Below are 25699 nucleotides of genomic sequence, written 5' to 3'. Positions count from 1 at the left end.
TTAACACCATATATGTTAACCATACCGACATATAATATATACAATCAATTAATTTAATCAATGTATCGACGAGATTTTGAAAGAAAAAAAGAAAAAAAAAATAGTTTTTTTTCCTCGTGATCATTTTCAACGTACTTAACTTAATAACAATAAATATAGATGAAAGAGAATTCTGGTTTATTAAAATATTCGACATTTTTCTTTCAAGAGCGTATTCGTGTGTCGATCACATGGAATAAGTTCTTGATAGAAATTAAAAACGAAAAATAAAAAAAAGAAAGAAAAAGGAAAGATATAAAACTAATCGTGATAGATTTTATTTGGGAACAATTTTGATCATATTTAGAAATAACTAAGAGATAAAAATAGATTATTTTATGTACGATAAGCAATATTTTGGGAACCGACTTCAAGACCCTGTATAACATCGTAAATAGACCGCGACGGTCATTGATTTCTATTAAAAATCTTTCTTCTAATCTGTCGGTTCATTGATAATTGAAAACTCGTATGAAAATTAAGATATTACAATATATATTGTGCGTATATATATATATATATATATACTCGCGCACTTTTTTTCAAAAATATATGTACATATTTATATGCTCAATATAAAAAATTGTTATATCAACGATTATCTGATTACCCGTCAAAACAATATGATTTATTTTTATCGACTAATAAACATGTTCTATATACTTATTTATACATATACATACATACACACACACACACACACACACACATATATATATATTTTTTTCTTGTAACTATAGGAATAACTTACAAAATTTTTATCGCACTAACTAATAATAGGAATTACACATTTATTTGGCGTTTTTGTTTCATGGGAATGGAGGGAAGGGAAGGGGATGTAGGGAGTGGGAAATATTTGGCAGTTAAAGTTGTACGAACGTCATTTATATAATATGTATATATATATATATATAAGTCGCGCTCTCAAAGTTCAAGTATATAAAAAATATATCAATTTTGATATATAAGTGCAATATGAATGCCTTTCATAAAATAACATTTCTAACTCGATCTAATCTCTTTTCCGATGTTCGTAAGACTTTTTCTCTTGGTTAATTATTATAATCATTATTACTATCATCATCATCATCATCATTGTCATCATCATCATTATCATCATTATCATCATTATCATCATTATCATCATTATCATCGTCATCATGGTCATTATCATCATCATTATTGTAATCATCATCGTCATTATTGTCATCATCATCATCATCATCATCATTATTATTATTATTGTTGTTGTTGTTGTTGTTATTGTTATTATTATTATTATTATAAAATAAAATTATAATTGTAAAAACTTTTCGAAAGAATCGAAATAAGTGAGATATTAGAAAAATTGTCGAGATTCAAGGTGCAAATTTTTTTCCAAAAAAATTTCTTTTTTCTTTTCTTTCTTTTTTAAATTATTAAATATTATATTAATGATGTTCTCGTATCTTTATAATATTGTAATAATATTACGGTTATGACGAATCAGATATGCACCCATACATACATACATACGCGCATACATACATAGATACATATATACATAGAATAACGCAAGGCTCCTTTGGTGTTCCTTTGGATATCGAAGTTTCATATAAAAAAAAAAAAAAAAAAAAAAAAAAAAAAAAAAAAAAAAAAAAAAAAGAGAGAGAGAGAGAGAGAGAGAATTGAGAAATAAAAAATATAAAAAGAAAAATATCTTACAAAATCTTTTTCTATCTAGATCATCGATTATTTTCAATGATTAACAACGCTATTAACGCATTAATCTCAAGAATGTTTGAAGAAAAAAAAACAGAACATTAATAAAATCAAAATAATAGGACAAATTACGAACTCTGACACACTACCATAAATTATCTCCCACTTCCCCTTCACCTTAAAATAAAGTAAAACAAAAACAAAATAAAATATAAAATAAACGGTTAGACCATCAACAATGTAAAGAAAAAAAGAGAGAAAAAAAAAACAAATTATAAAACAAAATTAAAACTGGAATAATACACTTAAATAAACTTTTATAAGTCGAGCAGACCAAATAGGCTACTGATGATTACTCTGTTGTTTCAAACAACACAGAAACAACAACAACAACAGCAATAACAATAATAATAATGATAATGATAATAATAATTATAATAATAATAATAATAATAATAGTCAATAATGATGACGACGATGACGATGACAACGATGACGATGACGATAATAATGATGGATGATGATGATGACGATGATGACGATGATTACGACAAAGACGACGTTGACAATGTTGATGATAATAGCAATAATAATAATAATAATAATAAAAATAATAATAATAATAACAATAACGATCGATTGTTCTCCGATAATCTAAGAAATAGGATAAAAACGATCGGCTATTTGGCGACTAATCCACCATGGATATTAAGAATGTGTTGTTTTAGATGATCCGGTCTGCAGAAGTACTTGCCACATAGAGTACAGGTGAAGGTATACCTGGATCCAAGGCCACCGCATTCATACCTGGAGTGTCGCGTAAGGGATGAACGCGATCTGTATCCACGACCACACATGACACATTGAAATCTGTGCTCACCACCACTGGGAACACCACCCTCGATGGCGGGGTGAGCTGCAAGCATACAGGGAGGCCTTTTTTACATATGGGTTTTCGTTATATTGATTCTTTATTTTGTAGTATTTCTATTCAATTTGTTTTTTGTTTATTTTTTAGCCGAAAGAGAGATAGATAAATGGACAGACGATAGATAGATAAATAGATAGAGATAGATGATAGATAGATGATAGATAGATAGATAGATAGATAGATAGATAGATAGAAGGAAATTTTTTATTGCCTTTCATTCTTTCATTTGATAATATATGAAACAAAAAAGAATTAAAAATTTTCCCGAGAAAAATGAGAAAAGCATAAGAATTGTTTATATGTATATATTTGTTTATTTATTTACTTATGTATTTAGCGGAAATTTATTATAAAAAAAAAAAAAAGCTCGAGCCAAAAGCGTTTGGACGAATTGAACACGAATTGAATGAAAACTGCGCAGGAAAGCTATTTTTCTTTTTTTAATTTTTATTTTTATTATTATTATTATTATTATTATTATTATTATTATTATTATTATTATTATTATTATTATTATTATTATTAAGAAAATGAAATTATCATGAAAAACATTCACTTTGATTTTTTCAGCAAACAAGATTTAATGACTTTTATTTTCCTTTCTGCCTTTCATTTATTAATTAATTAGTTTAAAAAACAAATGAAATTATTACAAATCAATATGTAACTTATTTTATATATATATATATATATATATATATATATTCTTTTTACAAAATACAGGAGCAATCCTTTAGCGCAGTTTTTGATTATTTAAAAAATAACCTTTGTTACATATTTATATATATATATGTATATATATATATATATATATATATATATATATATATACGTATGTATGTATGTATGTATGTACATGCTCCTCCAATATGAATAATACATACTTATTTATAGTTTTGATATATTATATTAGTATATTGATCATTTTCTTTTTTCTTTTTTTACTGTACACCCGTTTGTGAATTAATTAGATCAACCCAACGTAAAATATGCCTCCTTGTATAGTATAGCACCCATAAATGAAAAAAGAAACATAACAAAAAAATGAGTAAAAAAAGAATACACATCCATTCCATATAATCACGCCATTATATTACTATTATTATTATTATTATTATTATTATTATTACTATTATTATTATATTATTATTATTATATTATATATATATATATGAATTGGAAACAAGGTTATATTATTATTATCATCATTATTATCATTATTATTATTATAATTATTATTATTATTTCATTCAACATATTAAAATCGAGAATTCTAAGATAATTACATTCATTTAATATTGATTTTCCGAATTAAATGATATTATTATTATCATCATCATTATTATTACTATATTATTATTATTATCGTTATTATCGTTATTATTATTATTATTATTATTATTATTATTATTATTGTTACTATTATTATTATCATTATTATGATTACTATTATTATTATTATTATTATTATTATCATTATTATTATTATCATTATTATTACTATCATTTAATGAGTTACAAGCTTTCATACAAATGTCACGATAAAATTGTTTACTTTCCCTTTTTTTTTTCTTTTTTTTTAGTTCCTTTCTTTTTTCATATTCCATCATGCAATTATATATACGTACTTAATCAACATAATTCGTAATAGTTTCCCTTGATAGCAAAAATGAATAAGCATTATATGCCGTGCCTTGAAATATTAGATTTTGATGATGATTTCTAAATCGATTAGATGCTAATTTTGATAATGTTAAAATAATACGAGAAAATCAAATTCAATGACGCTATTTTAATAATATATATGTATATGTATACAGTATACCATTCCACATTATTATATATCATTATTATTATTATAATCATTTGAATTTTGACATTCTCTAATTGATTTGGATTTACAAAATGAGTAAAAAAGAAAGAAAAGAGAATAAAAGATAAATAGATAGAGAGAAAGAGAGAGAGAGAGAAAAAGAAAGAGAGAGAGAGAGAGAATAAATTTTTATTTATATTGACAATAATAAAAAAAAAAAACAAAGTAAAAAAAAGAGGAAGACTTAGAAGTACACACATATCATCGAGAAGGTAGATACTAATAAATAAATAATTAAAAATTAAATAAACGTAACAAAAAAATATATATTTCTTTTATTTATTTTATTTATTTATTTATTCATTTTAATCGAAAGGATACTAATAAGTAAATAATTAAAAAGAAAAAAACGTAACAGAAACAGAAAAAGATAATTAATTAGATAAATGGACAAATATATACAATTTCTTGTTATTAAATTTATTCATTTATTTATTCATTCATTCATTCACTCATTTCTTCATTTATTTATTTTCATCGAGAAGGTACTAATAAATAAATAATTTCAAAAGAGAAAAATAGATATATATATAGAACACGTAGATAGATAGACAGACATATACAATATGTTACGATACCAAGAGAGCGTCAAACGTGATCCATCTTGAAAGATTAAAAAGAGGGGAGAAAAAAAAATAGAAAAGAGAAGAAAAAATAAGAAAAAAAAAATAAAATAAATAAATAAAACGAAGAAAAAAAAAAGAAGATAAAAAGAATGAAACGACAACAAAAAAAAAAAAGATAGTTAAAAATATATAATAAAACTTTTCCTATCTCTCTTTTCCAATTCATCAAAGGTATCCTTTTAAGAAAACCTTGGCATCGCTTTAGTATGACGCACAGTAGTCGGGGGTGTCATCCACTCCTCGTTGAATCAAAATCCGAAGAACGACTCTTTCTAACGCATTGAGAGTTTCACATCTTGTGTAGTAGTCGTCATACCAGTGGACGAAGTTCCCAAAATCCCATGGGACGTTGATCGTTCCGTTGATCACAATTGTTGAAAACTAGTCTCGAATCTAAACAAGTTGTTGACTGGAATAATAATTTTCTCTTTCACCCTGTAAAAGATTTTTTCGGAGACGAATCGTACACGACGATTATGTCGTCTCGATTATTCCATTCATCTGGGATGGTGATCTCAGTTGTTTCCCCTGTTGAAGATTATGCAAGAAACAAGGACGACAACAACAACCAGAATAACGACAAACAACGACGACGACAACGACGACAACAACGACGACGACGACGACGATGATGACGGTGATTAAGACGACGACGACGACGACGACGACGACGACGACGACGACGATGTCAACGACGATGATGAGGACGACAACGACGACGATAACGAAGAAGAAAAACGATGACGATTTCCATGTCATCCAGAATCGGAATGTTTGTTCTGCCAGTTGAATATTTTATGCTGCAAAATAGTCGACGACGACAAAGGCAGCCCCTTCCCCAGTCGTTTGGGGTTCTTACCAAGAGATCATATTGGGGCCAACCCATTCAACAAAGGAATATTCTATCATCATATATAAATATATAATATATATACATATATGTATATATGGTATATATCGTATGTATATATAATATCACAATCATATTTCATTTTATAGATATTCGTTTCTACACATATTCTCCCCTCTTTTATATTTCTTCCGAAATATTTCATTCATAATTATATGTACTTGAATTTGATTCAAAAATCAATCGTTCGTCAAAGAAAAATCGTTCTCAATTCATTTTCAAAACAAAATCGTTAAATTCATTTTTCCTTTATTTTCTTCTTTCTTTTTATTTTTTTTTTTTTTTACTATTTCCTATCGCCTGATTTAAATATTTATCATTGATATATCTTTCGGTCTCCTTAATAACCCTTAACGGTCCGCATAAGTTTTCTTTTTACATATATTCATGATAATAAATGCAGAGACTATGTTTGGAATAATGTAGTAATGATTTTGAAAAAAGAAAAAAGAAATAATTGTAATCGACTAATATACTTTTATTAACGCGTTACAATTAATTCTTGTAACTTATCGGGAGCATAGTTAAGTACTTTTAAAAATATTCGCCGAATTGGTGAAGCATGATGTAAAGTTAGTTTACAAAATCCCTTGAAAATTTTTATTCTTTTATAATATTTAATAATTTGTTAATATATTGCAATTTTTACGCAAGAGTTATGGGCCCATTCGTTCTCCAAAAAAGACGAGAGACGCGTGTAATTGTCACCACGTGGTTATAAATCTAATTCTTCGACCGTCAAGAGTTAATAATAGTTTTTAGCGAATTATTTACAAATGACTAATAATTAGAAACTAATTAGAAACTAATTCCAATAATAATAGCAATATATTTTACGATCATGATATATAATATACTACGATGATATCTATTCCTTTCGATACACAAGAATTACGTTCTTCACAGGTTTTAATAAAGAATTTGTCGCAAAGCGGTTTTTTCTTCAATTTATTAATTATTCTTTTATAAACAACTGTCATCAGAAAACCATAAATAAATAAAGAAATAAAGAAATAAAGAAAGAAACTAATGAGTAAACAAGTAAATAAATTGTTATAATCAAAACATGTCTATTTTTGACCTGCGAAAAACGTAACAGAAACGAATAATTAAAAAAATAGAAAGAGTGAAAGAAAAATTACGAAAAGATAAGAAAGTAACAAAAAAATTAAACAGAAACGAAGCTAATAATAACAACAATAAAAACAACAACAACAACAACAACAATAATAATAATAATAATAATAATAATAACAATAATAATAATAACAATAACAATAATATTAATAATAATTACGACGATCAAGTTTCAGAGAAATCAGGATGGATACAAAAAGGAATCGAAGGATACAGTGAGATGATGATAAGAGATAGAAAGAGAGAGAGAAAGAGAGAGTGAGAGTGAAAGAGAGAGATAGAGAGAGAAAAGAAGAGATAGAGAAAAAGACACAAGATGCCACCATATTTTTGTTTTTCATTTGATTTTTTTTTCTCTTTTTTTTTCCATGTAAAATAATCTTTATTTATTCCTCTCTGAATGTCCAGCTCCATCGATTTCGACAGCAGTTTATTTTCTCCAAGGAGGACTCGTACTTCCATCGTGTAGCTCGTATTCATATATATATGTACATATATATATATAAATAATTAATTTAAAAAAATCCGTGTACGTGTACGTGTTGCATCAAAGATGAATTAATTAATTTCTGTTTACGCGTGTACGTTTTTTGTATTATGTCGAGAATGATATTCGATGAGACGCAACGAACAATTCATTTAATCTATTTCGAAACTTGAAAATATCGTGGATCACTTTGTCGAGACATATTTGCACTCTGTTTAATTATTATTGCATCCCAAAAAAATTATGACAACTCAAAAAAAAAAATATATATATATATATATAGAAAAAGTAAAGGAAAGAATTAATAGGAGCTTTTCATTAAACGTTTGAAATTTCTTTTTCCTTCATAAAATCAATTTTTTTTTCTTAAATTCGATCTTTCTCAAAATCCAATTTCTTTTTTGATTTAGTTGTTATTAATTTTTTTTACTTTTTTATTGTTTTTTTTTTTTTTCATTTGCAACATCGTACAAAACTCGACAAAGATCACCTTCCTAATTAGATTAACTTAATTAGATTGAACCAAAGCAATTAAAAGTATAATAAATCCTACAATAATATCCACATATGATGTTAATTTTAATCGTCGGTCTCTTGTCGCATTCTATTCGCTGATGACGTCAAAAAACTATATATCTTTGGTTAAATTAGATTACATCGATCGCACAATACTGATCCATTTATGTACCACGTAAAAATTGAAAAGAATATATATAACTACGAATAATATTTACGATCTTTACATGATCTTAACATGTGCGTACCTTTAAAAATTATTGCTTGACAACAAATTAAAAAATAATAAATAAATGAATGAATTTGAGCTTTTATTCCATGATTTATAAAATCGAAATTGAATTGATAATCAGTCTACAAAAAAAGAGACTCCCTAACTGAATCAATTATAAATTAATGAATTAATCGATTGACATACTGATTTGGTTGATTGATTGACTCATTATTCATTGGGAAAATATATATGTATTTTCGTTTAAATATAAACAGAAAAAAGAAAAAAAAAACAAAATAAAATTCATAACTATACTAAGTATATGTATATATACTTTTTTTCCCCTTTGTTAAGACGTCATTCAATAAACAATCTCTTTATTTGTAACAATGTAATTATTATTATTTTTGTCGTTGTAATTATCGTGAGATCACGTGAGTGTGTCTTCGTTATAATTTACCGCTAATTAACTCTTTTCTTGCGTTATTGTTTTTACAAAGAAAATTTGTTCTATTAATCGTCACGCCGAATGTATACCATTCTCTTTCAGAGAATTATCGTGTATCGCTATTATACAATTTTGAATATATTGCTTATAACAATTTTTTGAACGTATCAGTTTGACAATTTTTTTTTTTGGAATATAATGATTGTGACATTTTTTTTTTAACTACATCGTTTGATAAACTTTGGAAATTTGTTTCGAAACAATCTTTTTTTAGAGAATATATAATTTTAGAAAAAAATTATGTCGCGTACAAAAAAATTATTATTCGATTATCACAAAGTAAGACACTAATTGTTAAGTCAAATCTTTGTTTGTTAAATATATTTATCGAGGCGAGACGTTTGTTGATAAATAATTTTTTTCTTTTTTATTTTATAAATTCTACGAGTCGTAAATGAAAAATTATTTTCCATCAAACGCTGAGAAAGAAAGTTCATATCGCAAAACGAAAATTTGGAGACTCTAATATAAACGTGTCAATAATAATTATAATAATAACAATAATAATAACAATAATAATAACAATAATACTAATAATAAAAATAATAACAATGGTAACAATAAAAAGTATCGAGTATCAAGCTGTCCATTAATAAATATTTTTTTGTTTCAATGCAAGAAGAAACAAATTTTCTAAAATATATCGCAAACTATTCAAATGCTGAGAATCAAGCTGTCCAATAATTTCTTTCTTGTTATTCATTATTTCTTTCCATTCTAATTCGACGAAATAAATTTTCAGACGATTCAAATGCTCGATAAGATCGTTTCGGCCGTCAGAAATCAACGCGCAAGAAAAGCAACGCGATCCTGTTCTGTTCTGTTGAATAAAACGTAACCATTATTTAAAAAAAAAAATAATAATAATAATAGGGAAAAGAATAACCACCCCACGAAATAAAAATTAAAAGGGGAAAAAATCGAAGATCAAGGCCACAATTTTTTCCTCATAACAGACAGGATCTTCTCGAGCTTTCGATGCCGATAACGAAAACTACGGAGAGTTGGCTCTTCCGATGATCGTAAAGTTTCAACGAAAAATCGAAATTCATTTTTATCTTGCTTTGTTTCATTTCTATTTTTTCTTAAATACAAAGAAAAAAAAAATATTGAAAATTTATGACATCCGATTTTTTCCTTTGAAATTTACGATCGTCACGCGCGCGACCCTGACACGATCGATCGATCACATCTAAATCGTCTTTGATTTTACAATATTAATAGTATTATTAGAAGAAAAAAAAAAGTATAACAATAATAATTTTACGAGCGAACGAAAGAAAAGTGGACAAGCTTGAAACATCGCAACGCTAACTTTTCATTTCAACCAAGTTTATAGCAATGATATTATTAAAAAAAAAAAAGAAAAAAAAGTAATTATTATTTCGCGATTATTAAACAAACGCAAAAGTGGACAAGCTTGAAACATCGAAAGACAATTTTATTTCTCAGCCGATTTAATACGCAAATATAAATTTTGTCACGGAAAATATAATTTTGATGGAATATTGTTTCGATTAAAAGAATTATCCTACAGGAAAAAGAGCGTCACGAATCTCAAGAAGAACGAAAAAAAGAACAACAAAAAAGAACAAAAAACAAAACAAAACAAAAAGAAAAAAGAAAGTAAAAAAGAAAGTTTGTTTAAAAAATTTAGAAAAGAAAAAAGATTCACGAGTCGACGAATCTATAAAATTATTGATATTATAAAATTAGTGCGAGCTTTATTTTTTTTTTCCTTTTTTTCGATAGAAATCGAAAGTCTGCTTGGAAGAGAAGAACCCCATGGGACCACACCACCATGACAACACCTCTCCTCTCCTCCTCCTCTTTTTCCAATGGCAATGTCGGGTTAACTCTGGTAGCTTTTCTCCCTCCTCGTCGTGTGACGTCATGAAGAATCCACATCCACATCATCATCATATCATTATCATCATCATCATCATCATCATATCATCATCACCACCATTAATCCTGTTGAATCGCAGCGAGAGAGTTGCTTCTCCAAATTATAGATGTTTTTCTTCAGTAATAAATGCTCGATGACAATTTTACGATACATATTACATATACATATACATATGTGTACATATATATACACGTATATATATAAGTAGTATGTATATATGTATGTACGTACGGATGACAAAAGGATTTTGCGACAACGTGGCCCTCACCACATTCACACGCACACACGCACGTATTCTCACATACCTCATACGATTTTTCCTAATCCTAATTGTACCAAATGTTTGTGTCTTTAATTTTCTCTTCATTGTTTTTCTACTCTTCTTTTTTTAATTTTTTTGTTCTTTTTTTTTTGGTATCTTTTTTTAATTTTGATACAAATTTTGAAAATCATCTGATCATCGATATTTAATTCAATCGTCAATTATCGATATAAAGTTTGATTATCGTTTAATTACGAGAGAAAATTATATATACGAGAAATCTCTTTAATTTTGTAATTGTTTAAAAATTTTTTATTCAATATCATTCGATATATAATCGTTCTAATAATGATCACTGCGCAGCGATGATTAATAGCTTCGATCATACCTCGAACGATTTCCATTTTAATACAACTCGATATTGATAATTATTCTTTCGAATGATTTCGATGATCAACTAACAAATAATTCAATAGATCTCCATGTACTTTAATGTTTAGTGATATTTAAAAAAAAAATGCTTTTCGATTTCACTACGCCAGCATCGAGATTGGAAATCGAAATTACGAGATACGTTTGATACTTTAAAAATAAATAAATTTAAAAGAAATATAAAAATATAAAATTCTTTTTCTTATTTTTTTAATAAAGATCGAAAATGATCGCGAACGATCGATGTCCGATTTTTAATTAAAAAAAACATACTGATGGTTGTAATGATGAATGGAAATTGTAATATTGAATCGAAAAGCATTAAATATATATAAAATATTAATATAAATTTAGTGTCGATATCTCAAAATACGGATTATAGTTTTTTTTCGAAAGATTAAAAATTTTTCTAATATATTCGTGAAGAGTGACGCAAAGATGACATTTTAAATGGATAAATATGTATATGTATGTACGTGTATACTACGACGACTTCTTCTTTTGTCAATCTTCACGGAAATTTTGTATAATTAAGGGAAAAAAAAAGAAATATATATATATAAATATATTTTTTGCAATAATTTCGTTGAATTAATTATTCTTTTAAAGTGTAAAAAGTCAAACGTGTGTCTATAATAATTTTATACTACGCGAATAACTAAACAGTCTCGTTTACGAGATACGAAACGAGATAAATATTTATGGTATAATAATTTAATTGAGATAATTAATTTTTATATTTCTTCTCTTAATCGTTCGACCATCGAGATTATCTTGCAAATGAACTTCACAAAAGTGATTTATTTTCTCGAATATTCAAAACTGAGCGACTTCTTTAATCTCTTATTTCCTATCTAAAATATTAATGTTTTGCCATAAAAAAAAAACTAAGTAAATAAAAAGAAATAAAATAAAATAAAACCGATCAGTAACTCTTTGGCGCCTTTGAGAGTACAATTCGATTTTATTTTATCTTTTTTCATGGATCTCTGTGTATGTGTGTGTATATATATATATACATATACTTTTTATAAATATTCTTTTTTCCTTTTTTCCAATCTAATTAAATCGCAACGATTACATATGTACATATATACATACACATAAGAAAAAAAATTCTTTTAAATAAAATAATCAAATCAATGGTCGAATTATCGATCAAAAAAATCTCCAATTTCTTTTTTCTTTACTTGTTACTCTAATTTAACTACGCGAATTATTTATATTTATATATATATATAAAAACGAGTAAATAAATATTTATAAATAATATACGCAGATGCGCGCACACAAACAGACAGACAGACAGACAGACAGAGAAATACGTTCTCACTCACCCACTCAAGAAAGAGAAACGAATATCTCAACCACAAGACAAATCTGGAGCGAAGAGACTCATCATCATCATCATTATCATCATCATCATCATCATGATCATCATCATCATCATTGTCATCGAGATTATTTTAGGGGACACCCGCTGTTAGATTTCGTTGAGCTGAAAAGTTCTAAACAAAAAGAGAGAAAGAGAAAGAGAAAGAGAGAGAGAAAAAGAGGGGAAACAAAGAGAGATAAAGAGAGAAAAAGAGAATGAGAGGGAGAGAAAGAGAAAGAGAGAGAGAGAGAGAGAGAGGAATTTAAAAAAAAAACAAGAAGTCAAAGGAGAAAGAAAACTTGAGGAAAATATAAAGAGACTAGGATAAACTTGTTGCTGAGAATGTACGACACAACATTGTTTCCAACGACAGAATCATCCTTTTTAAGAGATATCTAATTCAAATAATTGATTCAAATAGAATAATTAACTAAATGAGGAGGCCTTTCGTTGCTTTCACGATTGAAAATAAAAATTACAAAAAAGAAAGAAGTGTTCTTTTTTCTTTTCAAATTATTAAATAAATTCATGGAAGCGTATTATTATTATGGCATTCTTAGCGAATGCATCTGAACGTTTGTTAGTGTCTATGAATAAAGAATAAAAAAATCTCCAAGATCTAAGGAAATTAAAATTGAAAAAAAAAATTAACGACGGACGAGTACTTGTCGATAACAAACGATAAAAAAAAAGATTTCTTTTTAAAGTTTGCTTCCTTTTGTTCTTGTTTGTTTTTGTTTTGGTTTCTGGTTCTTTTTTGTTTTGTTTTCTTTTTTCTACTCTTACGAAAATTTGATAGAGTGAACCTCATAGAAAATCATCGACGATCGTATATATATATATATAATCGAGAGAATATTTTTTTTCTTTTTTTTTTTTTTGCTAGGGAATAGAATCGTTTGAAGTTAATTTATACACACAAATGTTTATAATTATATAGAACTTGTGGCAATAAAAACGATCGACGTACTTTGGAAAAATACAAATTTAGAAAAGAAAAATAAAAAGAAAAAGAAATTGTTTTCCCAATCTCTCAGTCGATTTTATTTATTGGTCATTTTATCGATAGAAAATTTGTCGAATTTCTTTTTTGCCATTACAAATTCGAAATAAAAAATTAATTATTTTTATCGTCACAAGAATATATACATATATATATATATAAATATGCATACACACAGTGTGTGTGTGTGTGTGTATATATATATATATATAGATATATACTAGTAATTTAAATAATTGTAATATTATAAAAAGAAAAGGGTATCTTACGTGCCGATACAACACGCAAGATGAAATACTTACGTTTTTATTCTTTTTATTATTATTTTTTTTACCTTCACCAAAATAGATCTTCCTATCGATCTATCTCTCTTTCTTTCAAGAACTTTAAAAAAAAACACACCCACATACATGCACGCGCACGCACGCACACACAACACGCACACACACATTCGCACACATACGCACATACACACCCACACGGATATCTTCTCGTAATCGCGAGTGAATCCAAAAATTCAAATAGGAATTATTGGATCCGGCCATCTTGGAATCACGAAAATTTCGAATAAACGAAATTACGTGGACATTATCATTGATATATGTCTCACGGAAAAACGTGAAAATAAATTGAGCGCTCCATTTGGAGGCTTCTATAAAATAAAAAAATAAAAATAAATATAAATAAATTAATTAATTCATTAATAAAAAAAGAAGTGCCTGTAAGCTAAAAAGTAATTGTTAAATGATAAAATACGAATGATTAACAGAAAAAAAATTACTTCGTGCATAAATAAATAAAACGATTTGTAATTGAAAAAAAAAGAAACGAAGAAAATAATAATAATAATAATGATAATAATAATAATATACACATAGAACATCGATTTCAAGATTTGCATACTCTGAACAAATTTTAGAAACCTGTTAGAGTATGAAAAAAAAACGAAACCGGCGACTATATGTGTATATATATATATTATTTTTCTCTAATCATAAAATATTAGTAAAAAAAAAAAAAAAACTGAAAGAATAATTGTTATAAGATAAAAATCTTGATACCTGAAACACACAGAAGACACAAACGAAAGATACCTACGTAAAAATAAATGAAAGTATTACGAATCAGATGTATAGGTGTATTATATATATTTATATTATATAAATAATATATATAATATATATATTTAATAATACACATATATATGTCAAAATATTATAAGAATATCTCGAACAAATTAACACATTGACACACATCGTGTCTTTTTTGTTAATAAAAAAAAAGAAGTTATTTAAAAACAATAACCAAATCGACGAATGTTGAAACGTCGCGGAAAGTGTATAATCTTATAAATTATGAATTAGAATGTGTGAAAAAAGAAACAAATAGTTTTAAAAAAGATTACCAATACTGTACCGAACAATGATACATCCAATGGTCCTCCAACGTCGACGATCCAAAAGACCCAGATTTTAAATTGAATTGAAAAAATTCATGATCGATCGATCAAAAATGTAGATCGTTCGAATATCGAATTTTTTCTTGTTCCCTCTTCTATTGGATAAGAGTTCCGACATCTTCTTCATAGATATCACTTGCCATATATCACACGCGCGCGTGATAAGAGAAAACACTGATCGAATAACTCAAAAAAATTTATTGAATTATTCGTCTCGGAATTTGTTTGACAATGAAAACTTCAAAAGGAAAATTTTCAAAGCAATCCCGATGATTTCTCTTGGAGGAGTTCACGCTTCGAATAATTTCGGAATTTTCTTTTCTCTAATCCTTTATATCTCACCAGATCACTACTCCGTTCGCGTGTAAGAGATTGTTTTAAAAAAATGTAACAAAACAGTGAGAGATCCGCTCAAAAATTTCAAAATTACTTTTGAGTCGGCCCAGCAAAAACTTGTTACATTTTGCAATCTCCATATATATGACGTACGTGAAATCACGTTTCATAAGAGTGACGAAAGAAAATATCGTAAAATATTTTTTTTAGGCCGGAAACAGTTTTGTCAAAAAATACAGACAAAACTGATTACGAAAATTGCCCAATAAATTATTGTGCGAGCTAGATGAAAAAAGATTGTATATAGTTCAACGTCAGAAATTAAAATATATATATATATATATATACGCGTGTGTGTGTATATATATATACAAATGATTGACCACCCACTCACGCGCACACGCACACGCACAAACGTTCAAAAATATTCTCATTCTCAAAAATCTTCCTCCATCCTTTCTTTTCCTCTCTCGCTCTTACACACATCCGCCCACCAAACACGCACACATTCGTACGAGTGTACTCAAGATGGCTAATGAAAATGAAATAAAATTTAAAAACGAGCCGATAAAATCGTTCGTCTTACCAAACCAAAAACGATATTTATCGAGGCTCGACTTTAAAATCGCATTTTCACGAGCTATCCCGAGTCAATTGAAAAAGAAAAAAAGAATCAACAAGAACAATAACAATAACAATAACAACAAAACAGAAAGTCTCGAAGTTATGTTACAGATGTAAAATGTATAAAACGATTGTACTCAACTAAACAGAAGAGAGAAAAAAATAAAAAAAAAAATAAATAAAAAAAGAACATACAAAAGTCGTGATAGAAATATTCACAATGCATTTAAACCTAATTGTTTCTGTCTTTTAACCCAATTATCTCTAATTACCTTTCGTCTTTTCAAATTACCATAATCTTACCAAAATTCACCATAAAAATATACTCAAATCCAGAGAGCTTACCAAAAGATACATCATACTCTTCGAGTTGGCTCTTCTTCGATCTTCCACCCCCTCGAAAACCAAAAAAAAAATAAAAGAAGAAAAAAAAACACGAAAGAAGAGAGAGAGAAAAAAATTAAGAGAGACGAAAGACGTCGCGATTCGCGCAATAAAATGTGCGCGCGATAAAAGTTCGAAATTAATCGAAACGAAATATAAAACGAAAATATAGGAGCTCTCTCTCTCTCTCTCTCTTTCTCTATCTATCTCTCGTCCATACTCCATCTCACTCAACCAAAAAGAAGAAAAAAGAGAAAGAGAGAGTGCACGACCGCGCGGATTCGCGCGTTCGAAATAATTTTTTAAAAACCGCGTACGCGTTTTTAAATCGCGAAAGTAATGTCGCGCTCTCGAGACAAAATGGCCAACGAGAACGACAACAACAATATCATCAAAAAAAAAACAAAGAGAGAGAGAGAGAGACAGAGAAAAAGAGAGAAAGAGAGAGAGAAAGAGAAAGAGACAGACAGAGAGAGTGAGAATGAGAGAGAGTGAGAGTGAGAAAGAGAGAGAGAGTGAAAGAGTGTGAGAGAGAGAGAGAGAATGAGAGTGAAAGAGGAAAAAAACAATAAAAACAAATCGATGCGCGAGTGTTTCGATCACCAACGCAAAAGGCGTGATGTTCGAGTTATAAGTCTTCCTTCTTGATTAGATCATCATCGTCGTCATCATTGTCATCATCATCATCATCATCATCTTCATCATCTCATCTTCATCATCTCATCATCATCATCATCATCGTCGTCGTCGTCGTCGTCATCATCATTGTCATCATCATCATCATCATCATTGTAATCATCATCATCATCATCATCATCATCATCATCATCATTGTCGTCGTCATCATCATCATCATCATCATCATCATTATCTTCTTTTCCTTCTTCTTCTACTTCTTCATGTTCTTCTTATAAATTTTATAATCTTCTTTCTTCGTTTTAATACAAAAAAAAACAACCTCTCGAGAGGGAGGATTTAAAGAGGAAGCAAAAAGAAGAAAAAAAAAGAAAGGAAAAGTGCAGAGAAATATGGCTGCAGCCCCGATCGAAAAATCGTCCGACCGTGGCGCGCTCTAATTTCTCAAAAAGTTTCGCGTTTCTTTCCCCCTCTCGAGTTACGATTATCTTTGTATGATTACGTTTTTCGTTTAAAAATATATATTTTTTTCTTTTACTTATCAGCGAACACACCCCGATATTATTGTTACATTCATATATTTGTTTTTGTTTCGTTCGTATTGACTTTTGTTTGGACTTTTTTTTTTACTTTTGTTTTGCTTTTGCCACGTTTATCCGTTAACAACAACTCTCTTCTTTTTCGATCGTCTCTCTCTCCTAAACACTCGGAGGGTGAAAAGACACAAGAGGGAGCAAGATAATTACAAGAGCAAAAATTCGTGACATGGCATGGTACAACAACAACAACAACGAAAGTCTAATAACGAGAAAGTACAATACCATGAGAAGAATAATATACTGACAATGATAATAATAATAATAATAATAATAATAATAATAATAATAATAATAATAATAATAATAATAATAATAATAATAATAGTAATTAATAATAAGAATAAGAATAATAAGAATAAGAATAAGAATAAGAATAAGAATAAGAATAAGAATAAGAATAATATTAATAAGAATAAGAATAATAATAATAATAAGAATAATAATAATAAAAATAAGCATAATAATAATAAGAATAATAAAAGTAAGCATAATAATAATAATAAATATAATAATCATAATAAATATAATAATAATAATAATAATAAATATAATAATAATAATAATGATATTAATAATAATAATAATAATAATAATAATAATAATAATATAGTAATAGTAATAATAATAAATATATACGTTTATATAATGTAATTTATATATATATATAAATATATGTAAAAAAAATATATATATATAAATATATATATAATATATGTAAGTCATACATATATATATATATATATTGAGAAGTAGAGGAGAAACAGTATTATAAATATATGTGTACAAACATATTTATATATACGAAGTATGTGTATATATATATATGATCTTCCTCTTCATATATATATACATATATATAGAGATAGAATAACACATATATATACATATATACGTATACATATATATATATATATGCGAATAAGTATATATATAAAAGAGAACTATATAGGTATGTAATCGGGTTAATAATCAAATATCTGATGTTTTATGCGTTACGAACAAAGAAGCGAGTTATGTACACGTGGGTTAGTAAAAAAAAATGGCCGGAGCTGCGCGAGGGGGTGCGTTAATAATTTGTCAATTATTCTCGCTAAATATACGTATACGGACGAGTACAAATATACATATACATTTGTATATAGGTAGATATATGTATATGTATAAAGAACGCGCACGTATAAAATGAAAATAAAGTTTGACAAAATAACTAATATTAATAACAAGAATAATAATAAAAACGCGCAGCCCTCGCGCATTTCCGTAAGAGTTAAAAAGGTGTAAATTACACTACCGAAGGAAAGCGTGGCATGCAAGACGAATTACGCAAAAAATGGCACAACGCAATGGAATTAAAAACTATCGAGTGTACGCATACACGGATATGGACAAGGGAGAAAAAAAATTATTTGTTTCTTTATATATATATATGTCGTTTTCTTGGGGCACATCGTGATTTATGCGCACGTGTGCACATACACACACACACACATATATATATGTATATATAAATATATAGATACATATATATAAATATAAATATATATATACATGTATGTATATATTTTAGAGATATATAGATACATATATATATACACACATATATAAGTATATATTTATATATATATATACATATATATATATAGAGAGAGATATATAGATGGGATGGTATTATTACGATTGTTTTGGTGCGCGTGGAAGAAAATAGGCTGCCCACGTGCGCTTTTATCGTGCGCGCACGTGGACTAGAAAGACACGTGACTATTTTTCGTTCGCCATTTTGTTTCAATCAAAAGAAAAAACTTTTACAATTCATTTATAAAATTCATCTCCATCATTACGAGTTTGACCGTTTTACTGTTTAGATTACCCATCGTGAACTTTTTCTTCTTATATATTTTTATATAGAGAAACGAAAAAATGAGAAAAAAGAAGGATTTTTTTTATTTATTCATCATTTTATTTTTCTAATCAATAAGATCGCAAGACCAATGGCCGCAAGAGAAGCACATGATCGAGAAGCGAGTTCGACAATGAAAAAGTAATACATGTACATTAAAAAAAAAGAAAAAAAAAAGAAAAGAAAAGAAAGAAAGAAAGAAAGAAAGAAAGAAAAAACAAAGAACAAACAAACAAACAAACGTCAGCGAAAAATCAAAAGGACAGATGTGAAATTTGTTCTCCGTATCTGTAATTTTGTTTCTTTTTAATCTTTCTCGTGCAAATCGATGAAAAATGGAAGAGGAAATGAGATTTCTACGATGGAGCATGATAATAACGCAAGTGATAAAAACATGAGGCGTATGTGGAACTGACTGGCCGTACGTTATCGACTTTAACATTTTTTTCTCTCGACAAGCTTATATTGTCAAGAAAAAAAGATAACGTGGAAAAAGATTTCCACGTATATTTCGTTCACGTATGGGTGAACACAGTAATTAAAAACTAAATTAAAAAAAAGGGGGGGGAAGAAAGGAAAGAATCTGGCGAACAAAAAAAAATCACGCCCACGACATCAAAATGGGGTGGGGGTGGGGGGACAGTGTGTGTATATCTCATCCTTTTTTTGGTAATCTTTTTCTTGTTGTTTTTTTTCTTTCTATTTTCTCTGGGATCCGAAAGGGTTTTCGTTTATCTCGTCCAGGCCCAATAGCAAGTAACGATCGAAGGCGTACAAACACGCACGCACGCCCTATATTTACTTTCTCATTTCATTTGTACTCTCATACGTGTGTTCTGTTTTGTCGATCTCTCTCTCTTTTTTCTTTAGACAGGATGCGCGCGATGTACACTTTCGAAAACCTTTTTGCCATTGCCCTGGGCGTGTCTCTTTTCTCACAACGGACATTTAAAAAAGAGAATCGTCTATCTCTCTTTTTTTCTACAAGCTGCGAACAACGTGGCACAAAATCCGGTTCTAATATTACGGCACGAACTATTATAATAATAATAGTAATAGTAATAGTATACTTGAGCACGTGTATCATGTATTCTATTTGTTCAATTTCTCTCTATCTCTATTTCTCTCTTAATTTTTTCTTCCCTGATTATTCGTGATCTCTCGCAAATCCGCCTTTCACAAAGAAAAAAAAAAGGTGGGGGGGAAAAAATGCAAAAAGTAGTGAACTATTTAATTGAAATAATTGACAACGAAAAGATCGAGCTGCCTAAAAGCAAAAAAAAAGATGGAATAAATTCGATATATCAAACGGGAGAAAATGGAAATCAAAATTGTTCAAGTATCGTAAATAAAAAAGTAGAAAAAGAAAAGTAAAAGAAATCGAATTTGCATCGACATTGAACCGTAAACCTGTATCGTCGAATAGAATATAATTCATTCATAGAGACGGGCCTGAAATGATCGATACATCAACATGCCGACGATTAAAATTATAAGAGAAAAAATAGCAAAGGTTTCTAAACTCTCTATTCGTTCATATCTCTCTTTAATACTGTCATTCACGTAGTCGGGTGTAGTCGTCATCTTCGTCGTCATCATCGCCATATCATCATCATCATCATCATCATCATCATCATCATCAAGAGCGCGCGCATGAGCGCGTGTTAGAATAAAACTATTCAAGGTAACAAAGTCTCTGACGGTGAAAAAAACGACCTCCGCCGTCAATGCGAGCATGCGTCCGTTTTATACGCGTGTCCTTCTCTCATTTTCAATATAAATAAAAAAAAAACAACAATTAATTTAACGAATTAATCTATCCAAGTGTATGATTACTTGTCACTAAGTCGGCCCGTCGATCGATCTTCCACAATACAAATTTCTATCCTATGTAATTATTCTTTTCTTTTTTTTTTTCAAAGATAGCCTCCATATTTTATTCATTTATTATTATTATTATATATATATATTGGATGAGTGCGACACGCGATATTATTTAACGGGCATCATAGTTGCTAGCATTGACAGAGAAAATCGCTCCTCTCTCTCCTGAATTACCTTGCTTCCCACGTTGGATCACCTCTGTGTAATTGGGCGATCACCTACTCTACTTCTTTCTCTATGTATGTGTGTATATATGTATATATACACATATATGTGGTATAGATATATACACACAGAAACAAATATACTAAGAGAAAAAATAGTATTCATTTAAAACGTAAGAAAAATTCTTAGAAATCGCGTGTCCGATAATAGAAAATGTCCCTGCTGCCCCCTCCATGTTCTACGAAAAAAGAAATAAAAATTGCTGATGGTCAACTCTCAAGATGGTGTCCTATTAAACACAGTATTTTAGAATCAATAAATATCAGAGGATAACAGAGTGGTCTTATATACTCTAGAAGAAAATTGTGTGTTTAGCAAAAAAAAAAAACTATGTTAACATCTGCTCGTTAAAGGATGCAGCTGTTACTGGCAGATGCAACGTACAAGAAAAAAAAAAGAAGAAGAGTAATATTAGCTGACAGCTGAATAACAACTATGTATTCTTCTATGTGGAATCAGTTTCTTTGTTGCCAAATGGCTGAAGATCACAGTTACCTAATCGACAATAATAATATAGATACAATCTTCGATGCGGTTTGATGACCATCCAGAGGAGTGTCATCGTCATGAAGAAGAAAATTAGGCCCCATTGTTATAGATGTACCACACCTGTATTTCTTTTCGAACACACACATTATCTAAAAATAGATATTACACGATTTGGACACATTACATTGTGGTGGAACTTGAAATGAAGTCCAACGATATAAGTTATTTATTATAAAGTTGTTGTTGTTGCTGTTGTTGTGGAGTATTTGGGATCAGCAAACGCTGATCAAGAAAAGAAATTTCGTGGTCAGAGAGAATATATTTCTTGGAATTCGATCGGAGACCACTTGATTGGTCTATTTCGATATAAAAATTGACTGGTACAGATTCGAGTTAGTCGTTATTGAAAATACTTCCATGGAAGAGATAAATCAGTGGCTATTAGAAAAGTTTACAACGTCGCTTCTAAAAGTTAGAAGTCAATGACGATTGCAGTAAAACGACAAGTTTATCGAGTCCAAGGTCAACTACTAGGTGTTGATACAGGGGAGGAGGGGGAGAGAAAGCCGCGCCCTTGTTTTTTTTTTTGTTAACTTCAAGGCAATCGCATACAGGAACAGCAATGAAGAAGGAGAAGATCTTATCTTCCGATATTATATATCTCTTTTCTCATGGAAGAAAATATCTTGAGTTGTCGAGCACACCTCACAGATGACGATGACGATGACGATGAAGATGATGACGACGATGAGACGACGACTGGACCAACTTTTTCAATCTGCATTGCAGAATTGCATACCTGCATTATAATTAGATAATATTAATTATCACGAAATAGGTAACCAATTTTAAAACGAATTTTAAACATTTCATTTCAATAGGAAAGGACACCAACGAGAGTTTCGCACCATTACCTATCTTATTTATATACATATTAAAATAATAAAAAAAAAAAAAGAGAAAAAAATTATTTTTCTAGATAAATGTATATATATATCTCTAGATAAAAGCGACGAATTAAATGTCGTGTTATCTCGTGCGACTCTAATTTTCCAGAGATTATATCTCTTTCTCTCTTTCTCTTTCCTCGATCACCTTCATCTCGTTTCGCTCTAAACGATCTCCAAATACCGGTGATTCTATTTCTCGTTCGATACTACTGCACTTAGGAGGGGGTGTTTCTTCCGCTATCTCACTGCATTTACTCGCTTCTTTTATCATGAAGTGATTATCTCTGTTCCTATTTAGCTGCTAATTTAGAATATAACTTTTAATAATATTAGTTGATAATAAGAAAAGAAAATCATTGAAATATGAAGATTCTAATTGAATTTACTCTAACTCTTATTCTTTCAACCGTGTATCAAGCGTCTCCGTCCAATCTGTGTGTGCTTTTTGAAAGAGCTCGAGTCGTTCTCTCTTCTTTCATTTTTCCTTTTCGAAGGAGAGAGAGGTGTTTTTAACCAGCGACGTCGCGTCACACTCTAACAAATATGTCCACGAAGTAGAACAAGTGACTATAAAAACAAAAATAATCAAAGAAACAGGAAAACAAATTCTTTTCATTCTTTAAATTAAGAAATCGGTGAAAAGTTCAAATTATCTTTCGTGGGACATTTTCATTGATTGCATCGTGGCATCGCTCGTTCGGATATTTAAAAAAACAAAAAAGAAAATTAGACAAGAGATTATATATACGTAAAGAGAGTAATATATATACGAGGGAGTGTAGTATATATGTCACAGAGGAACATAAATATATATGTATTCATATAACTGTGTATATATATATATATATATATTGAAGAAACAAGGAAGCTACATGCCCTGAATGAAATATATATATATATTGTGTGTGTGTGTATATATTCGTCATATATCTCATAATACATACATATATATATATGTAATATATATATATAATATATATATATACGTATGTAAGTCGTTTTTATTGGTTTTTTTTTTTTTTTCAGAGACCGTGCTACACTTGAACGTACCGGAATCTAAGTTTGTACCACGTTATCCGACAGCGGAGGGAAAAATGATGATGTTCTTCCCTCCAAAACAAAAAAAATCCTGACCCACCTGCGCAATTGGCACTCTCATTTTTATTTATTTATTTTCTTTAAATATTGATTTTACCTAATCTGACTTTGTCAACTCTTCTCAAACCCGAATGAACTCTCTCGAACGAACACACGTATGATAATATCTCCGCATAGAAGATATTTTTTTTCTTTTTTATCACAAAAAATTATATCTCGAAAAAAATCAGAGAAAATTTATTCGTAGTTCATTCGGTGAAAAGCAGTCATCATCGTGTTATCGTTTTGTTCGTTTCATTTATTTATTCTTTTTTCTTTTTACATTTGGAACCGTAATTTCTTCTTGCAACAATCAGCAAGATTTGCATTCGTTTTTATCTGATATTAATATCTTTCATATATATATATATATCTTCCTATCCAGAACGGTCCGTTTCGTAGTCTGATCGTTAAAAAAAAAAAAAGATAAAAAAAAAGAATAGAAAAGAAAGAAAAAAAGAAAAAACCTTTCCTTTTTCTCCGTTATGGCCAATTATCACAGTGCCCATTGTTACGGTGGCCAGATAGAGATGAAAAATGCCGTAGATGAGCCTACCTTGTGAGTCGCGGTGGGCCTGGGCGGCCTCCTGGGCTGCAAGAAAGACTTCGTCCGTCGTTCCTGGTGCACCTGCCACCGAACCCACGACACCACCCGCGTTACTTCGATCACCGGTAACGTGCCATGTTGCAAGGCCAGCTAATAAATTAAAAATAAAAAAAAAATAAAAAAATGGGTAAAAAAAAATAGAAAAAAAAAATAACGACAAAGAAACAAATTAATATTAATTCTCTATCATTAACTTTTCTCTTAACATACACACGCGCGCGCACAATGTGTGTGTGTGTGTGTGGGGGATTGTGTGTATGTAACGACAAACGCACACACATATATATGTATATCTTAACTCTTAGCCAACCTCGAGTTTTTCGCGATTACTTAAAAAAAAACAAACGAATCTAAAAATTATTTAAGCGCTCAATTATATTTTTCGGTAACACGATTTTGCTTAATGATTTCATATATTGTTCGTATAAAACATGAGATTAGAAGTATATAACAATCGTTTTTTCTTCTTTCGTAATTTATGCAAAAGTCAGATTTTGACAATTAAAAATATTAAAGATTACTGATGATAAATAGCACGACTCAAGCGCG

At 28.9% G+C, this 25699-nt stretch overlaps 1 protein-coding gene across 37 annotated transcripts in view; it reads right to left on the bottom strand.

The window, feature by feature from the left end:
- LOC127068415 (longitudinals lacking protein, isoforms A/B/D/L) overlaps positions 1-25699 on the bottom strand; it is a 132812-nt gene that overhangs the window by 93418 nt on the left and 13695 nt on the right. For all 37 annotated transcript variants that reach the window (XR_007782912.1, XR_007782917.1, XR_007782914.1 and 34 more), the window contains exon 6: positions 25100-25240. Coding sequence is in view for 30 of the 37 variants with exons in the window: in XM_051004578.1 (XP_050860535.1) it covers positions 25100-25240 (141 nt within the window). In the remaining 7 variants the exon portion in view is untranslated. The remainder of the gene's footprint in view (positions 1-25099; positions 25241-25699) is intronic.

Source organism: Vespula vulgaris, chromosome 13 (assembly GCF_905475345.1).
Source record: "Vespula vulgaris chromosome 13, iyVesVulg1.1, whole genome shotgun sequence".
Taxonomy (NCBI): Eukaryota; Metazoa; Arthropoda; class Insecta; order Hymenoptera; family Vespidae; genus Vespula; species Vespula vulgaris.
Note: the sequence above shows the minus strand (reverse complement) of the source record. Positions and strands in the feature narration are given on the sequence as shown.